Raw genomic sequence first — 17,462 nt, forward strand, 5'->3', positions numbered from 1 at the left:
AGGTCAGGAACCAGAAGGGTAGTCAGACGAAGCCAGGATCAGGAACCAGCAGGGTAGTCAGACGAAGCCAGGATCAGGAACCAGCAGGGTAGTCAGACGAAGCCAGGATCAGGAACCAGCAGGGTAGTCAGACGAAGCCAGGATCAGGAACCAGAAGCAGCAGCAGTCTTAGAAGCATGTGAACACAAGAGGACCAAGCAAGGAACTGAAGCCACAGACCTCCTATATATATGAGCTAGGCATCCAGCTCCTCCCAGGGGAAGGAGGAGCCGCAGGGTGGAAGGCTACAAGAAACCCAGGACCCAAGATGGCCGCCAGCACATGTCAAACGAAGGAGAGCAGCAAGCAGGTAAGACCATGACACAGCCAATCAAAACTCAATATTTATTACCCAGATTCTGCAGTTTACAGAAACACCCCACATGTGGTCATAAACTGCTGTATGGGCACATGGCAGGGCGCAGAAGAAAAGGAACTCCACATGGCTTTTAGATGCCATGTCCCATTTGAAGCCCCCCTGATGCACCCTTACAGTAGAAACTCCCAAAAAGTGACCCCATTTTGGAAACTAGGTAATAAGGTGCCAGTTTTATTAGTACTATTTTTGGGTACATATGATTTTTTGATCATTAATTATAACACTTTATGGGGCAAGGTGACCAAAAAATTTGTTGTTTTAGCACAGTTTTTATTTATTTATTTTTAAAGCGTTCACTTGAGGGGTTCAGTCAAGTGACATTTTTATAGAGCAGATTGTTACGGACGTGGCGATACCTAATATGTATACTTTTTCTTATTTATTAAAGTTTTACCCAATAATAGCCTTTTTGAAACAAAAAAATTATGTAGGGGCTCATTTTTTGCGGGATGAGGTGACGGTTTTATTGGTACCATTTTGTGGGACATACGCCTTTTTGATCACTTGGTGTTGCACTTTTTGTGATGTAAGGTGACAAAAATTGCTTGTTTTGACACAGTTTTTATTTTTTTATTTTTACGGTGTTCACCCAAGGGTTTAGTTCATGTGATATTTTTATAGAGCTGTTTTTTACGGACGCGGCAATACCTAATATGTATACTTTTTTTTATTTATTTCACTTTAACACAATTATAGCATTTTTTAAACCAAAAAAATGATGTTTTAGTGTCTCCATGTTCTAAGAGCTATTAGTTTTTTTATTTTTTTAGAGATTTTTTTATGTAGGGGCTAATTTTTTGCGGGATGAGGTGACGGTTTTATTGGTACCATTTTGTGGGACATACGCCTTTTTGATCACTTGGTGTTGCACTTTTTGTGATGTAAGGTGACAAAAATGGCTTTTTTTGACAGTTATTTATTTTTATTTTTTATGGTGATTATTGGACTGGGTCTATTATGTGATATATTTATAGAGCCGACCGTCACGGACGCGGCAATACCAAATATGTCTATTTTATTTAATTTTTTCTATTTTTTTATTATTTTTTTTATTCCTTACTTGGGGAATTTTTTTTTTTACATGTGAAAACTTAATTTTTTTATTTTTTTTTAACATTTTATTTTTATTTTTTTTATTTTACACTTTGCATCCCCCATAAGGTCATACAAGACCTCTGGGGGACATTTAACTTCACTTTTTTTTTTTTTCTTTTCACTGTTGATTTCTCCTATAACTGGGGCTGACATAGTAGCCCCAGTTACAGGAGAAATGCACCCCCCAGAATACAGAGCTGTACAGCCTCAGTGCAGGGCTGATCGAGGTCTCTGGAGACCTGACAGCTCCTGCACTCACCCGGCTCAGACAGTCACATGTCCTGGAGATCGTGCTGATTAGACTCCAGTGAAAACAGCTGCTGGGTGAGTGTAAATGTTCCGATCTCTCTCTCCTGCTAGCACTAATGAGAGGGAGACAGTACAAGCCTTTCTGAGCGCTGTAACTGCAGATTACAGCGCTCACAACACATGCTCTGGAGACAATGCTTCTGATTTGTCTCCAGTGTAAACAGCTGCTGGGGGATCGCTGCTGGAGTGTGAATGTACCGATCTCCCTCTCCTGCCAGCGCTACAGAGAGGGAGACGGTACAAGCATTTCAGAGCGCTGTAACTGGAAATTACAGCGCTCACATGCCCTGGAGACCATGCTGATCGGTCTCCAGGGCTTACAGTTAAGAATTACGATCGCGATGCCTACTTTAAATACCGATCTCCCTCTCTGACTGGCAGTAATAAGAGGGAGATGGTAGATGCATTTGTGATCGCTCTGACTGCTTGTCAGAGCGATCAAAAGCCTGGAGACCAGCAAAAAAGGTCTCAGGGTAAAGCTCCATGTTCTTGGCTGTCAGGAGGGAGATTAGTCATGGAGTTTCTATGTACAGGGGCAGAGCACAGGAGGGAAAGCTGCAGGACGTTTTAAAACGTGCTATCAGAAATAGAGATCCACCTCCTGGACGTTTATAGTCAATGGGCAGACGGGAGGTGGTTAAAATAAATAAGGGAAATTTGATTCGTTGTTGGTGGCTCCTCCCACTTTTTCTAACCTTGAAGTGGAAACACCCAATGACCACATTTGTGATATTTGAGGTCCATGACATCAATAATGTGAGAATTGCAGAATTTTTAATTTGTCCCATTTAAATCAATCAAATAAATCTGATTGGTTGTTTTTGGTTCCGCCAACTTTTTTGAATTTTAATCCCAGTCCTCCAGTGACCATCTGTGTCAAGTTTGAGGACCCAGCCATTAACAGTCTAAGAGCAGCGGCAGTTTAAAATTTTCCCATTTAAACAAATGGCTGAAATTCGATTGCCCATTGTATACTTTTTATCAATTTTAACCCCAGTTACCCAGTGACCCACGGTGCCAAGTTTGGGTATTCTGGCTTAAATACTATGAGAATGACAGCTTTTTACATTTTCTCATTGAAGTCAATAAGGAAAATCTGATTGGTTGTTTGTGGTTCCGCCCACTTTTTAGAGTCCCCAAAATGTGACAGAAATTTTCAGGTTGACCCCATGACTAGGTGACCCAAGTTTGGTGAGTTTAACTTCAAAGCTGTACGAGTGGAAAAAGTTTACAATTTTCCAATGAAAGTCTTTGACAAAAAGTGGGGTCTTCGGGGGGCCGCCCCAGGGGCCCAGAGGGTGGGATCGGTTAACAAAGCACAAGCAACCTATTTGGGTATGTGCCGAACAAGTGTGCAAAGTTTGGTAATTGTACTCCTAAAACTGTGGGAGGAGTAGCGTATAGAAAATAGCTTTGGGGTGTCCCCTCAAAATTTACCCTTTTATTCGGGTTGACACCAACAATATGTGATCCGAGTTTGGGGAGTGTAGCTTCAAAACTGTGCGAGTGGGAGCGATTTGAAAATTTTCCCTATCAAAGTCAATGACAAAAAAAGGGGTCTTCGGTGGTCTGCCGCAGTGGCCCGGAGGGTGGGATCGCTTATTAAAGCACAAGCAACTTACTTCACTATAGGTTGAAGAAGTGTGGCAAGTTTGGCGTTTGTAACCCCAAAACTGTAGGAGGAGTAGCGTATAGAAAAAGGGGGGACGGAGAAGAATATCAAAACGGAACTACAGTCAGGTCCATAAATATTGGGACATCGACACAATTCTAAGATTTTTGGCTCTATACACCACCACAATGGATTTGAAATGAAACAAACAAGATGTGCTTTACCTGCAGACTGTCAGCTTTAATTTGAGGGTATTTACATCCAAATCAGGTGAACGGTGTAGGGATTACAACAGTTTGCATATGTGCCTCCCACTTGTTAAGGGACCAAAAGTTTTGGGACAAAATAATAATCATAAATCAAACTTTCACTTTTTAATACTTGGTTACAAATCCTTTGCAGTCAATTACAGCCTGAAGTCTGGAACGCATAGACATCACCAGACGCTGCGTTTCATCCCTGGTGATGCTCTGCCAGGCCTCTACTGCAACTGTCTTCAGTTCCTGCTTGTTCTTGGGGCATTTTCTCTTCAGTTTTGTCTTCAGCAAGTGAAATGCATGCTCAATCGGATTCAGGTTCGGTGATTGACTTAGCCATTGCATAACATTCCACTTCTTTCCCTGAAAAAACTCTTTGGTTGCTTTTGCAGTATGCTTTGGGTCATTGTCCATCTGAACTGTGAAGCGCCGTCCAATGAGTTCTGAAGCATTTGGCTGAATATGAGCAGATAATATTGCCCGAAAGACTTCAGAATTCATCCTGCTGCTTTTGTCAGCAGTCACATCATCAATAAATACAAGAGAAGCAGTTCCATTGGCAGCCATACATACCCACGCCATGACACTACCACCACCATGCTTCACTGATGAGGTGGTATGCTTAGGATCATGAGCAGTTCCTTTCCTTCTCCATACTCTTCTCTTCCCATCACTCTGGTACAAGTTTATCTTGGTCTCATCTGTCCATAGGATGTAGTTCCAGAACTGTGAAGGCTTTTTTAGATGTCGTTGGCAAACTCTAATCTGGCCCTCCTGTTTTTGAGGCTCACCAATAGTTTACATCTTGTGGTGAACCCTCTGTATTCACTCTGCACTGAATCCGGACCCATTCACTTCAATGGGGCTGTGCACATGAGCGGTGATTTTCACGCATCACTTGTGCGTTGCGTGAAAATCACAGCATGCTCTATATTGTGCGTTTTTCACCCATCGCAGACCCCATAGAAGCGAATGGGGCTGCGTGAAAATCGCAAGCAAGTGCGAATGCGGTGCGATTTTCATGCATGGTTGCTAGGTGACAATCGGGATGGGGACCCGATCTTTATTATTTTCCCTTATAACATGGTTATAAGGGAAAATAATAGCATTCTTAATACAGAATGCTAAGTAAATTAGGGATGGAGGGGTTAAAAAATTTTTTTTAACTCACCTCATCCACTTGTTCGTGCAGCCCGGCTTGTCTTCTTTCTTCTTCTTTGAGGACCTGGGAGGAAAAGGACCTTTGGTGACGTCACTGCGCTCATCACATGGTCCATGACCATGGTGATGGACCATGTGATGAGCGCAGTGACGTCACCAAAGGTCTTTTTCCACCCAGGTCCTCAAAGAAGAAGAAAGACAAGCCAAGCTGCGCGAACAAGTGGATGAGGTCAGTTTAATTATTTTTTTTTATTTTTTAACCCCTCCATTCCTAATTTTCTTAGCATTCTGTATTAAGAATGCTATTATTTTCCCTTATAACCATGTTATAAGGGAAAATAATAAAATCTACACAACACCGATCCCAAACCCGAACTTCTGTGAAGAAGTCCAGGTTCGGGTCTGGGTACCAAACATGCCGATTTTTCTCACGAGCATGCAAAACGCATTAAAATGCTTTGCACACGCGCAGAAAAATCACGCATTTTCCCGCAACGCACCCGCATCTTTTCGCGCAATGCCCGTGTTAACCCAGCCTAACAGGGTTGATCATACTGACAGAGCCATTTTAACCCTTTCAGGCCCGGGCCATTTTTCATTTTGCGTTTTTGTTTTTCACTCCCCGCCTTCCCATAGTCCTAACTTTTTTATTTTTCCCTTCACATAGCCTTACGAGGGCTTATTTTTTTGAGGAACAAGTTGTACTTTCTAATGGCCCCATTTACGGTTGCATACCATGTAGAGGGAAGCGGAAAAAAAATCCAAATGGGGTAGAATTGGGAAAAAACACAGTTCTGCTAAAGGTTTTTATTTTTTTTATTACACTGTACACTATGCAAAATTGACCTGTTATCTTCATTCCCCAGGTCAGTACGTTCTAACGATACCACACTTGGATAATTTTCCTTGCGTTTTAATACTGAAAAAAAATATTAAAACCTTTGAGGGGAAAAAAAATTCATTTTATAACCATATTCTGACCCCTATAACTTTTTTGTAGTAATGTGTACGGGGCTGTGTGAGGGCTCATTTTTTACGGGACGATCTGTTATTTTCAATTATACCAATTTGAAGTGTGTGCAATTTTTTGATCACTTTTTATAAAAATATTATTGGGTAGTTGTAGTGACAAAAAATGGCAAATATAGCCATCATTGAAGACTTCATTTGCGCTATACCAATACAATGCTGCCACCTAGTGGCCTGTATTGGTATAGTCCTGAAATAAGCTCCGAAGCTTGCTTGAGGCTTCGGGCTATTTCAGAGATATAACAGTTTCCCCGATCTCAGTCAGGGAACGCTGTTACCGGAGCGGAAGTGCGCAACTTGGGCTTTCGGACTGCGAAAATGCCGTGGTCACATTTGACCACGGCATCTAAAGGGGAAAATGTATGCCATCAGCCTTATGGCTGATCGCATACATGTGCCGCGGATCTCTGCTATTTAAAATAGCAGAATTCCGGCGGCTATGGCGCCCTCTGCGGGCGACATGTTTAAAGACCGGCCCAATGTCATCGGGCGTGAAAGAGTTAAAAAAATTCCATTAATTTCACTCCCTTTCTCCATGGCCCCCTAGATGACTACCTACTTTGCCTACTCCTTGTATTATGGAATAGAAATACTGGGATCTGATTGGTTGTTCTGATGATGTTTCTCAAAAATGAAGCCATTGCCTCTATGATTTGTATTATTGTATGGTCATAGAAATGTAGTATTAAAGGGGTTTTCTGGACTTTTTAGGAAATCAGTCCTTTCTTCTCTTCTGTGGAAGAAAGACAGTTTAGTTAGTACTTACCTCGCCGCCGCACCGCCGATGATGCTGTTTCTGCGGCACTCACACAGGCTGCGGGCTCTTCCGCTCGGGTCCTATCCGGATGTGCACCCTTTTCTTCACCTGTATAATAGTAAATGCTGCTGAACAGAAAAAGAAGAGTGCACAGGCTGAGCAGAAGAGCCCGCAGCCTGTGGTGGGATCAGCTGCATGGCGGAGGGGTAAGTACTAGCTAAACTGTCTTACTTCCCCAGAAGAAAGGACTGATTTCCTAAAAAGCCCAGACAACCCCTTTAAGGGTATGGCGCAGTGATGCAACTGGAGCCATGGAGCCAAGTCAGGCCCACGTACGGCAGCCAATGGCTGTTTGAATTTACCACAAAATCGCGCCACAAGGTTGTTGTGGATGGGAATGGCTTGGAGCCACACTGCCGTGCAGTACCCTAACAGTTCTAATTAGTCTGACGAGGGTCGAGAATTTCCTGGTAGACTATCTGGTAGACTATCAGATGCTAGATTAGAGGACTTCTACTGTAAATATAAGAACACAGTTTACTTTACCCTAAATGACTTCTCTTTTTCTTTGCAGATATGGAAAGCTTAACGAGAAGAAAACAGCCTTTCTGAGAAACCTGACGAGCTACGGCGGCTCGTTCCTCTTGTTACCTGCATTTTCATACAGCAGTAACACTGCCATCTCTTTCGAGGTTCATAATTTGCTGAAGAAACACCAAGCGAAGCAGAGAGCTATTTTTTTCCATCCCAATTATCTTAAAAGCCTGGCTCAGTTTTGGAGGGGGAGGGGGGTGAGGGCCTATCGGCTCTCCACTGGCTTCATGATAACCAGTGCCGCCATAGAACTCTGCGAGGACGTGAAACTCTACGGATTCTGGCCTTTCTCCAAGAATCCCAACGGGAAACCAATTAGCCATCACTACTATGACAACCAGCTGCCAAAGCCAGGCTTTCACGCCATGCCCAAAGAATTTTATCAAATCCTGCAACTCCACTACAAAGGGGTACTCAAACTGCAGATAGGGGAGTGCCAGAAGAGGTGAAGGGTGTATCGCGCTGCTCGGATACACCATTAAAATGCTGAAATGCGGATGTCAGATTATGTGCCCTTCCGGGAGTATACGAGATGCCATAATGAGGTCGGACAAGGTGCCCTCATGGACCACTGTGCGCCATGTCACGGAAGCGGGCGACTTTTTTTTTACCGCATGCATATGGACACACGGTGGAAATATAAAAAATCGCTTTTACTTTTACCCCATGTTATCCAATTAATGTTTCAGGTGTGTAGAGCGTCAGCGTCGCTGGATTATAGGCGCATGTCAAGTTAACAACTAGCAATTTGCACCTGGGTTGGGGGTGAAAATGTGACGTATGAAGCCAGTGTGGATCTGTATTGGCTAAAGTTACTTCATTCAACCATCTCTATACCCATATTATTTGCAATATTATTTTTATAGATAAAAGAGCACCCCCCGCCCTCTTAGAATTAAAGGGGTTCTCCAGGCATTTAAAGGGGTTTGCCGGTTTGCATCAGCATCTTCTAAAACAATAATTTATAAAGGTCGCTGTAATTCTGTAATGTCTTTCTTTTACCTATCTCCCATTCTAGACTGTGGTCACATGACCGTGTCCATGCAGATCTTTCTTATTTCCTGTGATGTTATGTCCATGGGCGGGGCAGTGATAGGCGATGTAATTTGCTGGGTGGGAGGAGCTATAACCTAGGGTGTGGCAAAGAAAGGAGAAGTGCATCATGGGTTTGGTTGCATACAGCAACAGGAAGTGCTACATACAAGATGGAAACAGACAAGAGGGGTTGGTTTACATGATGAAAATGTGTCCAGATTTTTTTTTTAAAAGCAAGGGTAGATGTACATGAGGTAAGAAACTACATCAGCGTATCTGTTAAAACCCATAATAATCCTAGAAAACTCTTTTAAAGGGGTTTTCCAGTATTTTTTTTAAGTCCCTGCAGTATGGCCCTGAAACAGAAGATTGATATATTTACCTGCTCCACGCCTCTCCGGGCCTCCGCACTGCCCCCACTGACGCCATCTTCCGATCCCCGCACTGTTTACATCTGACTGGCTATGGGCATGGTCACATGCATTGCTGCAGCCAATGACTGGCAGTTTGTAGCCACATTACCTCTGGCTGGAGCAGTATATATGTATATATGTTCCCCTCTACTTATTATAAGAGTTTTTTTGAATAATAAGTAGATCACAAAATATCCTCTTCTAAGAGCCTGGGAGGTCTCCCAGCCATTCCCAGATTATGGAGAACCTCCGCTTAGAAACAAGGTTTCTGTTACAAAGTTGTTGTTTTTATTTTATTTTATATATAAACAGCTTTATTTATTAAACGCAACCCATTTCAAGAGGACATGCCGCCTCTTCTGACTTACTAAAATATTTGTATTTATCATAAAATTATTAACTCTGAAGCATCTTTTTCTCGTAACTCTACACTGTCCTCTGTTATTCATCCAGGAAGTGTATGAATTAATTTACTATTCCACACTTCACAGGGATGTGTCCTGGCACTGTCCTGGATGATCGGATATCATCAGAACGCATAGGGACCCACTCCCAACTGGTAACATCCATTTATCACTATAGTCATAGAATTTTAAGAGGAATAACAGAGGAGCAACACAGTGCAGATTTTTTAAGAACCTTTTCTCCAGAATTATTTAGTGAAGAATACAAGTATTGGCCGGAGCAGACATGTCAGGGGAGGTGACAGCTCCTCTTGAAAGATATTGGAAACGTTCTTGTTTGTGATTGTTGCGATTGCTTTCTGCTTTTACATTATCATTTTTTTCACATATGATGAGATGAATAGATTTATTTATTGACGTGCCAACCAAACTCAGGAACTGGGATGATGAATTTCACGATGGAAATTGTTTACATTTTTTATGCTATTAAAAGAGAGACGTGAACTGTATTTTTGTTAGCAAATGGACACGTAAATTGAAAAAAAAAAAAAACATCCAAATGATCAATGGACTTCTGAGATGACGAGAACTTGCTGTTTTCTATACAGTAAACGCCTTATAGATGTGGAAGGAGTTACGGTATGTTGTTTGTACATAGAATGATTTTATTAATATTCCGCTATTCACCGTGACCAATGTACTAAAAAGTTGTGTATGTGACTCACATTGGCTCCAGTAATGGCTGAAAACCAATAGTCATAAGCAACTACATCTTTTATGTTTAACATTGTTTCTTATTGTGTTGCCTAGCAACCAACAGACTTCCTTTTCCGTGACCACCAATACTTCACGTAGCGTTATGTATACAGTGGTGTTTTTTTTTTGAGGTTTACATATCTTCCTATCTTCCTAAAGTGCCGGCCTGGAAAAGAAGTTGGTGCCCATGATATGTGGGCACAGATGCTCAGCTTAGGGCCGCCATCAGGGCAGTACTGGCGGTACTGCAGTCATGGGCCCAGAGCAGATCGGTGGCCGGGCCCAGGGTCTGTAAGATTGTCAGCCTCATTAGTATTCAGTGCAGTGAATAGTAATGAAGCTGTGTGGCCCTTCCATTCACTATGGGATGGGGAAAGGGCCTCCTCCAAGGACACAGACGTTTAGGGTCCATTCACACGTCCGCAAAATGGGTCCGCATCCGTTCCGCAATTTTGCGGAACAGGTGCGGAACCATTCATTTTCAATGGGGCGGGAATGTGCTGTCCGCATTTGCGGATCCGCACTTCTGGATCCGCATCTCCGTTCCGCTAAAAATTGTGGACAAGAAAATACATTTTCTATGAGTGCCGGTGATGTGCGGTCCGCAAAATGTGGAACGCACATTGCCGGTGTCCGTGTTTTGCGGATCCGCAAAACACATATGGACATGTGAATGGACCCTTACTAAGCTGATTATTTTAAAGGTTGTGTCAAAAAAAACTGAAGTTTTAACCTTCTTCTAGCTTTTCATTTACCATAATAGAAAAGCTGGATAGGAAGTTTCATTTTTCTGCCCCAAACTTCACTAAAGTAGTTATTTTATGTGTCTGTGTTGGAAATTGAATCCCAGACATTGTGTATGGCAGGCAGCTGGTTTACCACTACACTATAGATCTACACCGTTGGAAGGAAGAATTTTCTGTGCCTGAAAAGCTACTAAATATTATAACTGTTCTCTTCACAGGCATAATATTAAAGGCCTACAGTCAGGTCCATAAATATTGGGACATCAACACAATTGTAACATTTTTGGCTCTATACACATCACAATGGATTTGAAATAAAATGAACAAGATGTGCTTTAACTGCAGACTGTCAGCTTTAATTTGAGGCTATTTACATCCAAATCAGGTGAACGGTGTAGGAATTACAGCAGTTTGCATATGTGCCTCCCACTTGTTAAGGAACCAAAAGTAATGGGACAATTGGCTTCTCAACTGTTCCATGGCCAGGTGTGTGTTATTCTCTCATCATCCCAATTACAATGAGCAGATGAAAGGTCCAGAGTTCATTTCAAGTGTGCTATTTGCATTTGGAATCTGTTGCTGTCAACTCTCAAGATGAGATCCAAAGAGCTCTCACTATCAGTGAGCTCAGCGACACTAAAAGACCCGGAAGACCACGGAAAACAACTGTGGTGAATGACCGAAGAATTCTTTCCCTGGTGAAGAAAACACCCTTCACAACAGTTGGCCAGATCAAGAACAGTCTCCAGGAGCTAGGTGTATGTGTGTCAAAGTCAACAATCAAGAGAAGACTTCACCAGAGTGAATACAGAGGGTTCACCACAAGATGTAAACCATTGGTGAGCCTCAAAAACAGGAAGGCCAGATTAGAGTTTGGCAAACGACATCTAAAAAAGCCTTCACAGTTCTGGAACAACATCCTATGGACAGATGAGACCAAGATCAACTTGTACCAGAGTGATGGGAAGAGAAGAGTATGGAGAAGGAAAGGAACTGCTCATGATCCTAAGCATACAACCTCATCAGTGAAGCATGGTGGTGGTAGTGTCATGGCGTGGGCATGTATGGCTGCCAATGGAACTGGTTCTCTTGTATTTATTGATGATGTGACTGCTGACAAAAGCAGCAGGATGAATTCTGAAGTGTTTCGGGCAATATTATCTGCTCATATTCAGCCAAATGCTTTAGAACTCATTGGACAGCGCTTCACAGTGCAGATGGACAATGACCCAATGCAAAAGCAACCAAAGAGTTTTTTCAGGGAAAGAAGTGGAATGTTATGCAATGGCCAAGTTAATCACCTGACCTGAATCCGATTGAGCATGCATTTCACTTGCTGAAGACAAAACTGAAGGGAAAATGCCCCAAGAACAAGCAGGAACTGAAGACAGTTGCAGTAGAGGCCTGGCAGAGCATCACCAGGGATGAAACCCAGCGTCTGGTGATGTCTATGCGTTCCAGACTTCAGGCTGTAATTGACTGCAAAGGATTTGCAACCAAGTATTAAAAAGTGAAAGTTTGATTTATGATTATTATTCTGTCCCATTACTTTTGGTCCCTTAACAAGTGAGAAGCACATATGCAAACTGTTGTAATTCCTACACCGTTCACCTGATTTGGATGTAAATACCATCAAATTAAAGCTGACAGTCTGCAGGTAAAGCACATCTTGTTCATTTCATTTAAAATCCATTGTGGTGGTGTATAGAGCCAAAAATTGTTATAATTGTGTCGATCTCCCAATATTTATAGACCTGACTGTATGTACACCTTCGGAGACACTACTTTTTGTTCATGATTGCATTTTACTCATTTTTGGCTAAAAATCATATTTCAATTAGTCTTTATAAAAAATATTGAGCTGTTCTGTCACAAGGGTTAACTGTTTTTCTAACTGTGTGACTGGTACTTTCACTTTGTGCTGGTCATCTAATAAACCTTATCTCTAAACTACTGAGAGGTCATAAGCACTTATTTAAGCCACATTCTTATCAGTAAGATAAGAACTGATAATGAGTGTTTATAAGGTCAGAGAGCAGAGATAAGGAGCCTGTCAGCTCCCCAAATGATTGAAAAGACAGAAAATCCACAGGCTGCTACTACAGCATCTCAGCTATGTACACAAAAAAGGATTGCATATTTTTAATAAAGACCAATTGAAAAAAAAAAGATTTTTAGCTCCAAATAAGTACAATGCCATAAAAAAAATTGCCCACAAAGGTGTACATAGCCTTTAAATACTATAAATAGTATTACCATTTAAAAGCTTTTTAGGCACTGAAAATCCCATTCTGTAGCAGCATACTTCCATGTTGTAGTGGTACACCTGCTGCCTCCCAACAAAGAATTCTTCTAAAATATATACCGTATATACAGTACAGACCAAAAGTTTGGACACACCTTCTCATTCAAAGAGTTTTCTTTATTTTCATGACTATGAAGGCATCAAAACTATGAATTAACAAATGTGGAATTATATACATAACAAATAAGTGTGAAACAACTGAAAATATGTCATATTCTAGGTTCTTCAAAGTAGCCACCTTTTGCTTTGATTACTGCTTTGCACACTCTTGGCATTCTCTTGATGAGCTTCAAGAGGTAGTCCCCTGAAATGGTCTTCCAACAGTCTTGAAGGAGTTACCAGAGATGCTTAGCACTTGTTGGCCCTTTTGCCTTCACTCTGCGGTCCAGCTAACCCCAAACCATCTCGATTGGGTTCAGGTCCGGTGACTGTGGAGGCCAGGTCATCTGGCGCAGCACCCCATCACTCTCCTTCATGGTCAAATAGCCCTTACTTTCAAAGTTTTCCCAATTTTTCGGCTGACTGACCTTCATTTCTTAAAGTAATGATGGCCACTCGTTTTTCTTTACTTAGCTGCTTTTTTCTTGCCATTATACAAATTCTAACAATCTATTCAGTAGGACTATCAGCTGTGTATCCACCCGACTTCTCCTCAACGCAACTGATGGTCCCAACCCCATTTATAAGGCAAGAAATCCCACTTATTAAACCTGACAGGGCACACCTGTGAAGTGAAAACCATTTCAGGGGACTACCTCTTGAAGCTCATTAAGAGAATGCCAAGAGTGTGCAAAGCAGTAATCAAAGCAAAAGGTGGCTACTTTGAAGAACCTAGAATATGACATATTTTCAGTTGTTTCACACTTGTTTGTTATGTATATAATTCCACATGTGTTAATTCATAGTTTTGATGCCTTCAGTGTAAATCTACAATTTTCATAGTCATGAAAATAAAGAAAACTCTTTGAATGAGAAGGTGTGTCCAAACTTTTGGTCTGTACTGTATATATATATGCACATGTATGTAGATATATAAAATTATTAATTATTTATTTTTTAAGTTATGGCAGAAAAATGAAACTTACTTTCCAGCTTTCCTTTCACATCTCTGGCACGTCTGATCCAGCGAGCTGTCCCAGCATAAATGTCTGCTGTCGGCCAGACAAAAACGACTGCATGCAGCTGTATTTACCTGGCCGAAAGCCAGCATTTATACCAGAAAGCGGCACAATCACCGCCAGATCCCATTATAGTCAATGGGGATCCAGCGGTGAACTGTAGAATGCGGCAATTTGAAAGTAGCCTTACATTTTTCTGCAAAGTAAATGTAACACGGTTTACGCTGTACCCTGTAAAAAATAATGTGTTAGGATAGCAGAGTTTGACACAACAGTGCCATGGTCCCCAGATGCTGAACTGGACGGGCACAATGCCCAACCCAATGCAAATCTAGGAGGATCAACTCCATTGTGCTTCTATTATGTAGAACGGTATGAAAAAATATGAAAAAAGGGGAGTAAATTGTGCCAAGAACAAGAGCAACTAACTAGCAGCCATTCTGTCCCCGCCGTGGGCAGCCGGTCGTTGAGTGCCGAACCTACTGACAATTGGAATGCCGCCAATAAATACGCCCCGAAGGGTTGTTTCAGATTTATTAGATAACTTACAACAAATCTGTTTTACATTTAAAATGCACCAAAGAAAATGCCATTTATGTTGTGTGTTATTTTCAGATAAATTCGGAAATTCAGGCAGGCCTTGAGAAGAGCGCTCTCCAGCTTGCGGCTGTCAGTTGCAGTTTTGCAGCAGCTGGAGAGCCACAGGTTGGAGACCACTTCATAGAATATCTTATTCTTCCACAGTCTCCACGTCCTGCTTATGATGGGGCTATGACTGTATGTGATGGGAGATACATTCTGCATTTGGAATGAAATAAAGACGTGTAAAAGTTCATTACAAGTTGTGAAGAAATAAAAAACTAAAACTGATTTTGTAGATTTCGTCTCCGTAGATTCACTGGACTGAACACTCGCAAATAAAGTCATTCAATTCGGAAGTACCAGTATATTTTTTCATCATATTTTTAGGATTATACGTAAAGGGATATTCCAAAAAATAAGAATTATTTGTTTTTTTATTTTTTTGCTGTAAAAAAAATAATTTACTTATATTCACCTCCCCGATCCCCCACCACTGCTGCGCTCCACATCCTGCTTTTATCTCGGCAGCACAGGAAATGCCTGGGAATGCCGCTCAGCCAATGACTGGCTGTAGCGTTTTCCTTCCTCAACCAGTGATTGGCTGAATGGCATTCTAAGCTATTTCCTGCTTTGTCGATACGGTAGTGCAGCGCAGCGAGGACCCCCGAGCAGAGGTGGGGGATCTGGAAAGTGAGCATTATCCGGTTTATTTTCTCAAATAGGATCCTGCTGCAAGTAATTTTTATTTTGTTGGAATACCCCCTTAACCAGAATGCCATTGTAATGGGAAACCACATCAGCATGCCCTTATACTGGGAGTCAATATATCAGTGTACCAATGTACTAGGAGCCTGTATATCAATATGCCATCATACTGGGATTATGTTCAACCATAACATTAGTTACCTGTGTATCAGTGTGCCATGTATTCACTTACCACCAGTGTACGATTCTTCTGGGAGCCCATGCATCAGCGTACCATGATTGCTTCACACGTCCACACATCATTGTTCTGCATATTCAATATATCTAGCATGCGTACATTTAATAATAAAAGCAGCCACATTACAGATGGTAAAAATATACAACCCAAATTTCTTGGGTGGATCCAGGTCCCCTTCTGGACACCCTTTTGTAGTTGGTCTCCCGAAGATCAGCTATTGTTTTGTGGTCTCCAAGGTGTTGCTCCCGGTTAGCCAGAATCCTACTCCACACTGATGAGGGGCAACACCCCGAAACAGCTGTCTGTGGATGGATAACTGGCTTAGGTCTTCCCCTGTCACATCCTTAAGGCTTGTAAAAGAGCTGGATCTTGACATAGGGGCCTCTTAATATGGTGGATCTGGGTATCTCTATAATGGGGACACCCCTTTGCTTGGTTTTCCCTCCCTGGAGGCATTACTGGCTTTCACTGTGTTAAAGACCCATAACTGGGGCTCCATGGTTATTTTGCATATTGCTGTTTCCCAGGGAATTGTTGCAGTTTGGATTGCCGTGTTGAGACTCTTAAATGAGGCTCCACTGTGTTTTTTGCAGTTGGTCTCCCTAAGATCAGCTATTGTTTTGTTTGAGCCTTGTGGACATGAGGGAAGGAGGAGGTCATCACTCCATGGGTGCAGCTCCAGATTCTGCAGGACAACTTTCAGGACTCTGGTCTGACAGGTCCCATTTCCCCGACTCAGGTTCCCTCCTACTTTGCTGTACATTTCCTTCAATCCTAAAATGAGGTTGAACAAAAAGTTTAGATTACATTTCATGTAGCGTATATTGACAGTGTGAGGGCTGATAACATTTCTATGACTGGGTCCTCACCCTTGGAAACCCTCCTCCTGACCAGACATGGAGGAAACGCAGGGACACGGCATTGTCTAACATGGCACCCAACTGGCCTAATGGGTATCTCCTCCCTATTGACATTGAGTATCGCACTGCTGTTGTCCTGTGACTCCCACCCACACCATGTAGCCGTTTGTATATATGCAGCAAGCCGCAGGGGTGGTGTGGAGGATGGGAGTAGTTGTATTCACATTTGGACGCTCTGTGGGCCATGCAACGATAGGATGGGTGCATTGTTTACTCCCTTCGGGACACACCCTGGTTTTGGCATTCTCCTGCCTGGTGGTGGTTCAGGGCGCCGAGGCATCCGCCCGGCGCCCACGTCATACCGCCCTGAGCATGTCAGACGCATGTGAACTGATTAATTAGTGCTCATATGTTCGTATGAATGCACTAGTCTATAAGGCACATGCGTCCGTACTTAAAACTCAATAAGTAACGATCAAGATCCTGCGCTTGCACAACAAGACAACAGAAAAGATGAAGCTAATCTAGGTCCTGCACGAGCAGGATCTTGATCGTCACATATTGAGTCTTAAGTACGGACGCATGCGCCTTATAGACTAGTGCATCCATACGAACATATTAGCACTAACTATTCAGTTCACCATTCACCAGGAGAACCTGAAGTGACCTCATTGTTTACTTACTACCCTCACTGCCATTCCATCAACAGTATCGTGAGTAACCGCGGTGTGGTAACCTTTTTTGCATGTGCCTTCTTTCATGTACCTAAGTCCCATTGGGTCAAACGTCTCCCAAAAGATATTTTTCATTATCAATTATCAATATAGGTTTGTGGCTATATGTTTTAAATGTAATAATAAAAGTGATGTTTTAAGGGCATTTAAATTAGCTTCAGTGATATACATGTAATACCTACCCTTCATTATCTACAGGTCCAGTGATTTCAGTAATGGCAAGTTTTCTGACGGAACCAATAAATACTGACTTGTGGCTACAGGAAGCCTCCCAGGTGTTTTCAGATAAGGACTTGGATTTAACAATACCACCAGTAAATCATTTAAAAAATCT

At 42.1% G+C, this 17,462-nt stretch overlaps 1 protein-coding gene across 1 annotated transcript in view; it reads left to right on the forward strand.

Annotated features, from left to right (window-relative positions):
• Nucleotides 1-8,348, forward strand: part of ST8SIA6 (ST8 alpha-N-acetyl-neuraminide alpha-2,8-sialyltransferase 6) — a 129,377-nt gene extending 121,029 nt beyond the window's left edge. Inside the window, exon 8 of the mRNA XM_040433041.1 lies at nucleotides 7,213-8,348. Coding sequence (XP_040288975.1) covers nucleotides 7,213-7,681 — 469 coding nt within the window. The 3' untranslated portion in view covers nucleotides 7,682-8,348. The remainder of the gene's footprint in view (nucleotides 1-7,212) is intronic.
• Nucleotides 8,349-17,462: the final 9,114 nt, after the last annotated feature.

The sequence above is a fragment of the Bufo bufo genome, chromosome 5 (assembly GCF_905171765.1).
Source record: "Bufo bufo chromosome 5, aBufBuf1.1, whole genome shotgun sequence".
NCBI classification, from domain to species: Eukaryota; Metazoa; Chordata; class Amphibia; order Anura; family Bufonidae; genus Bufo; species Bufo bufo.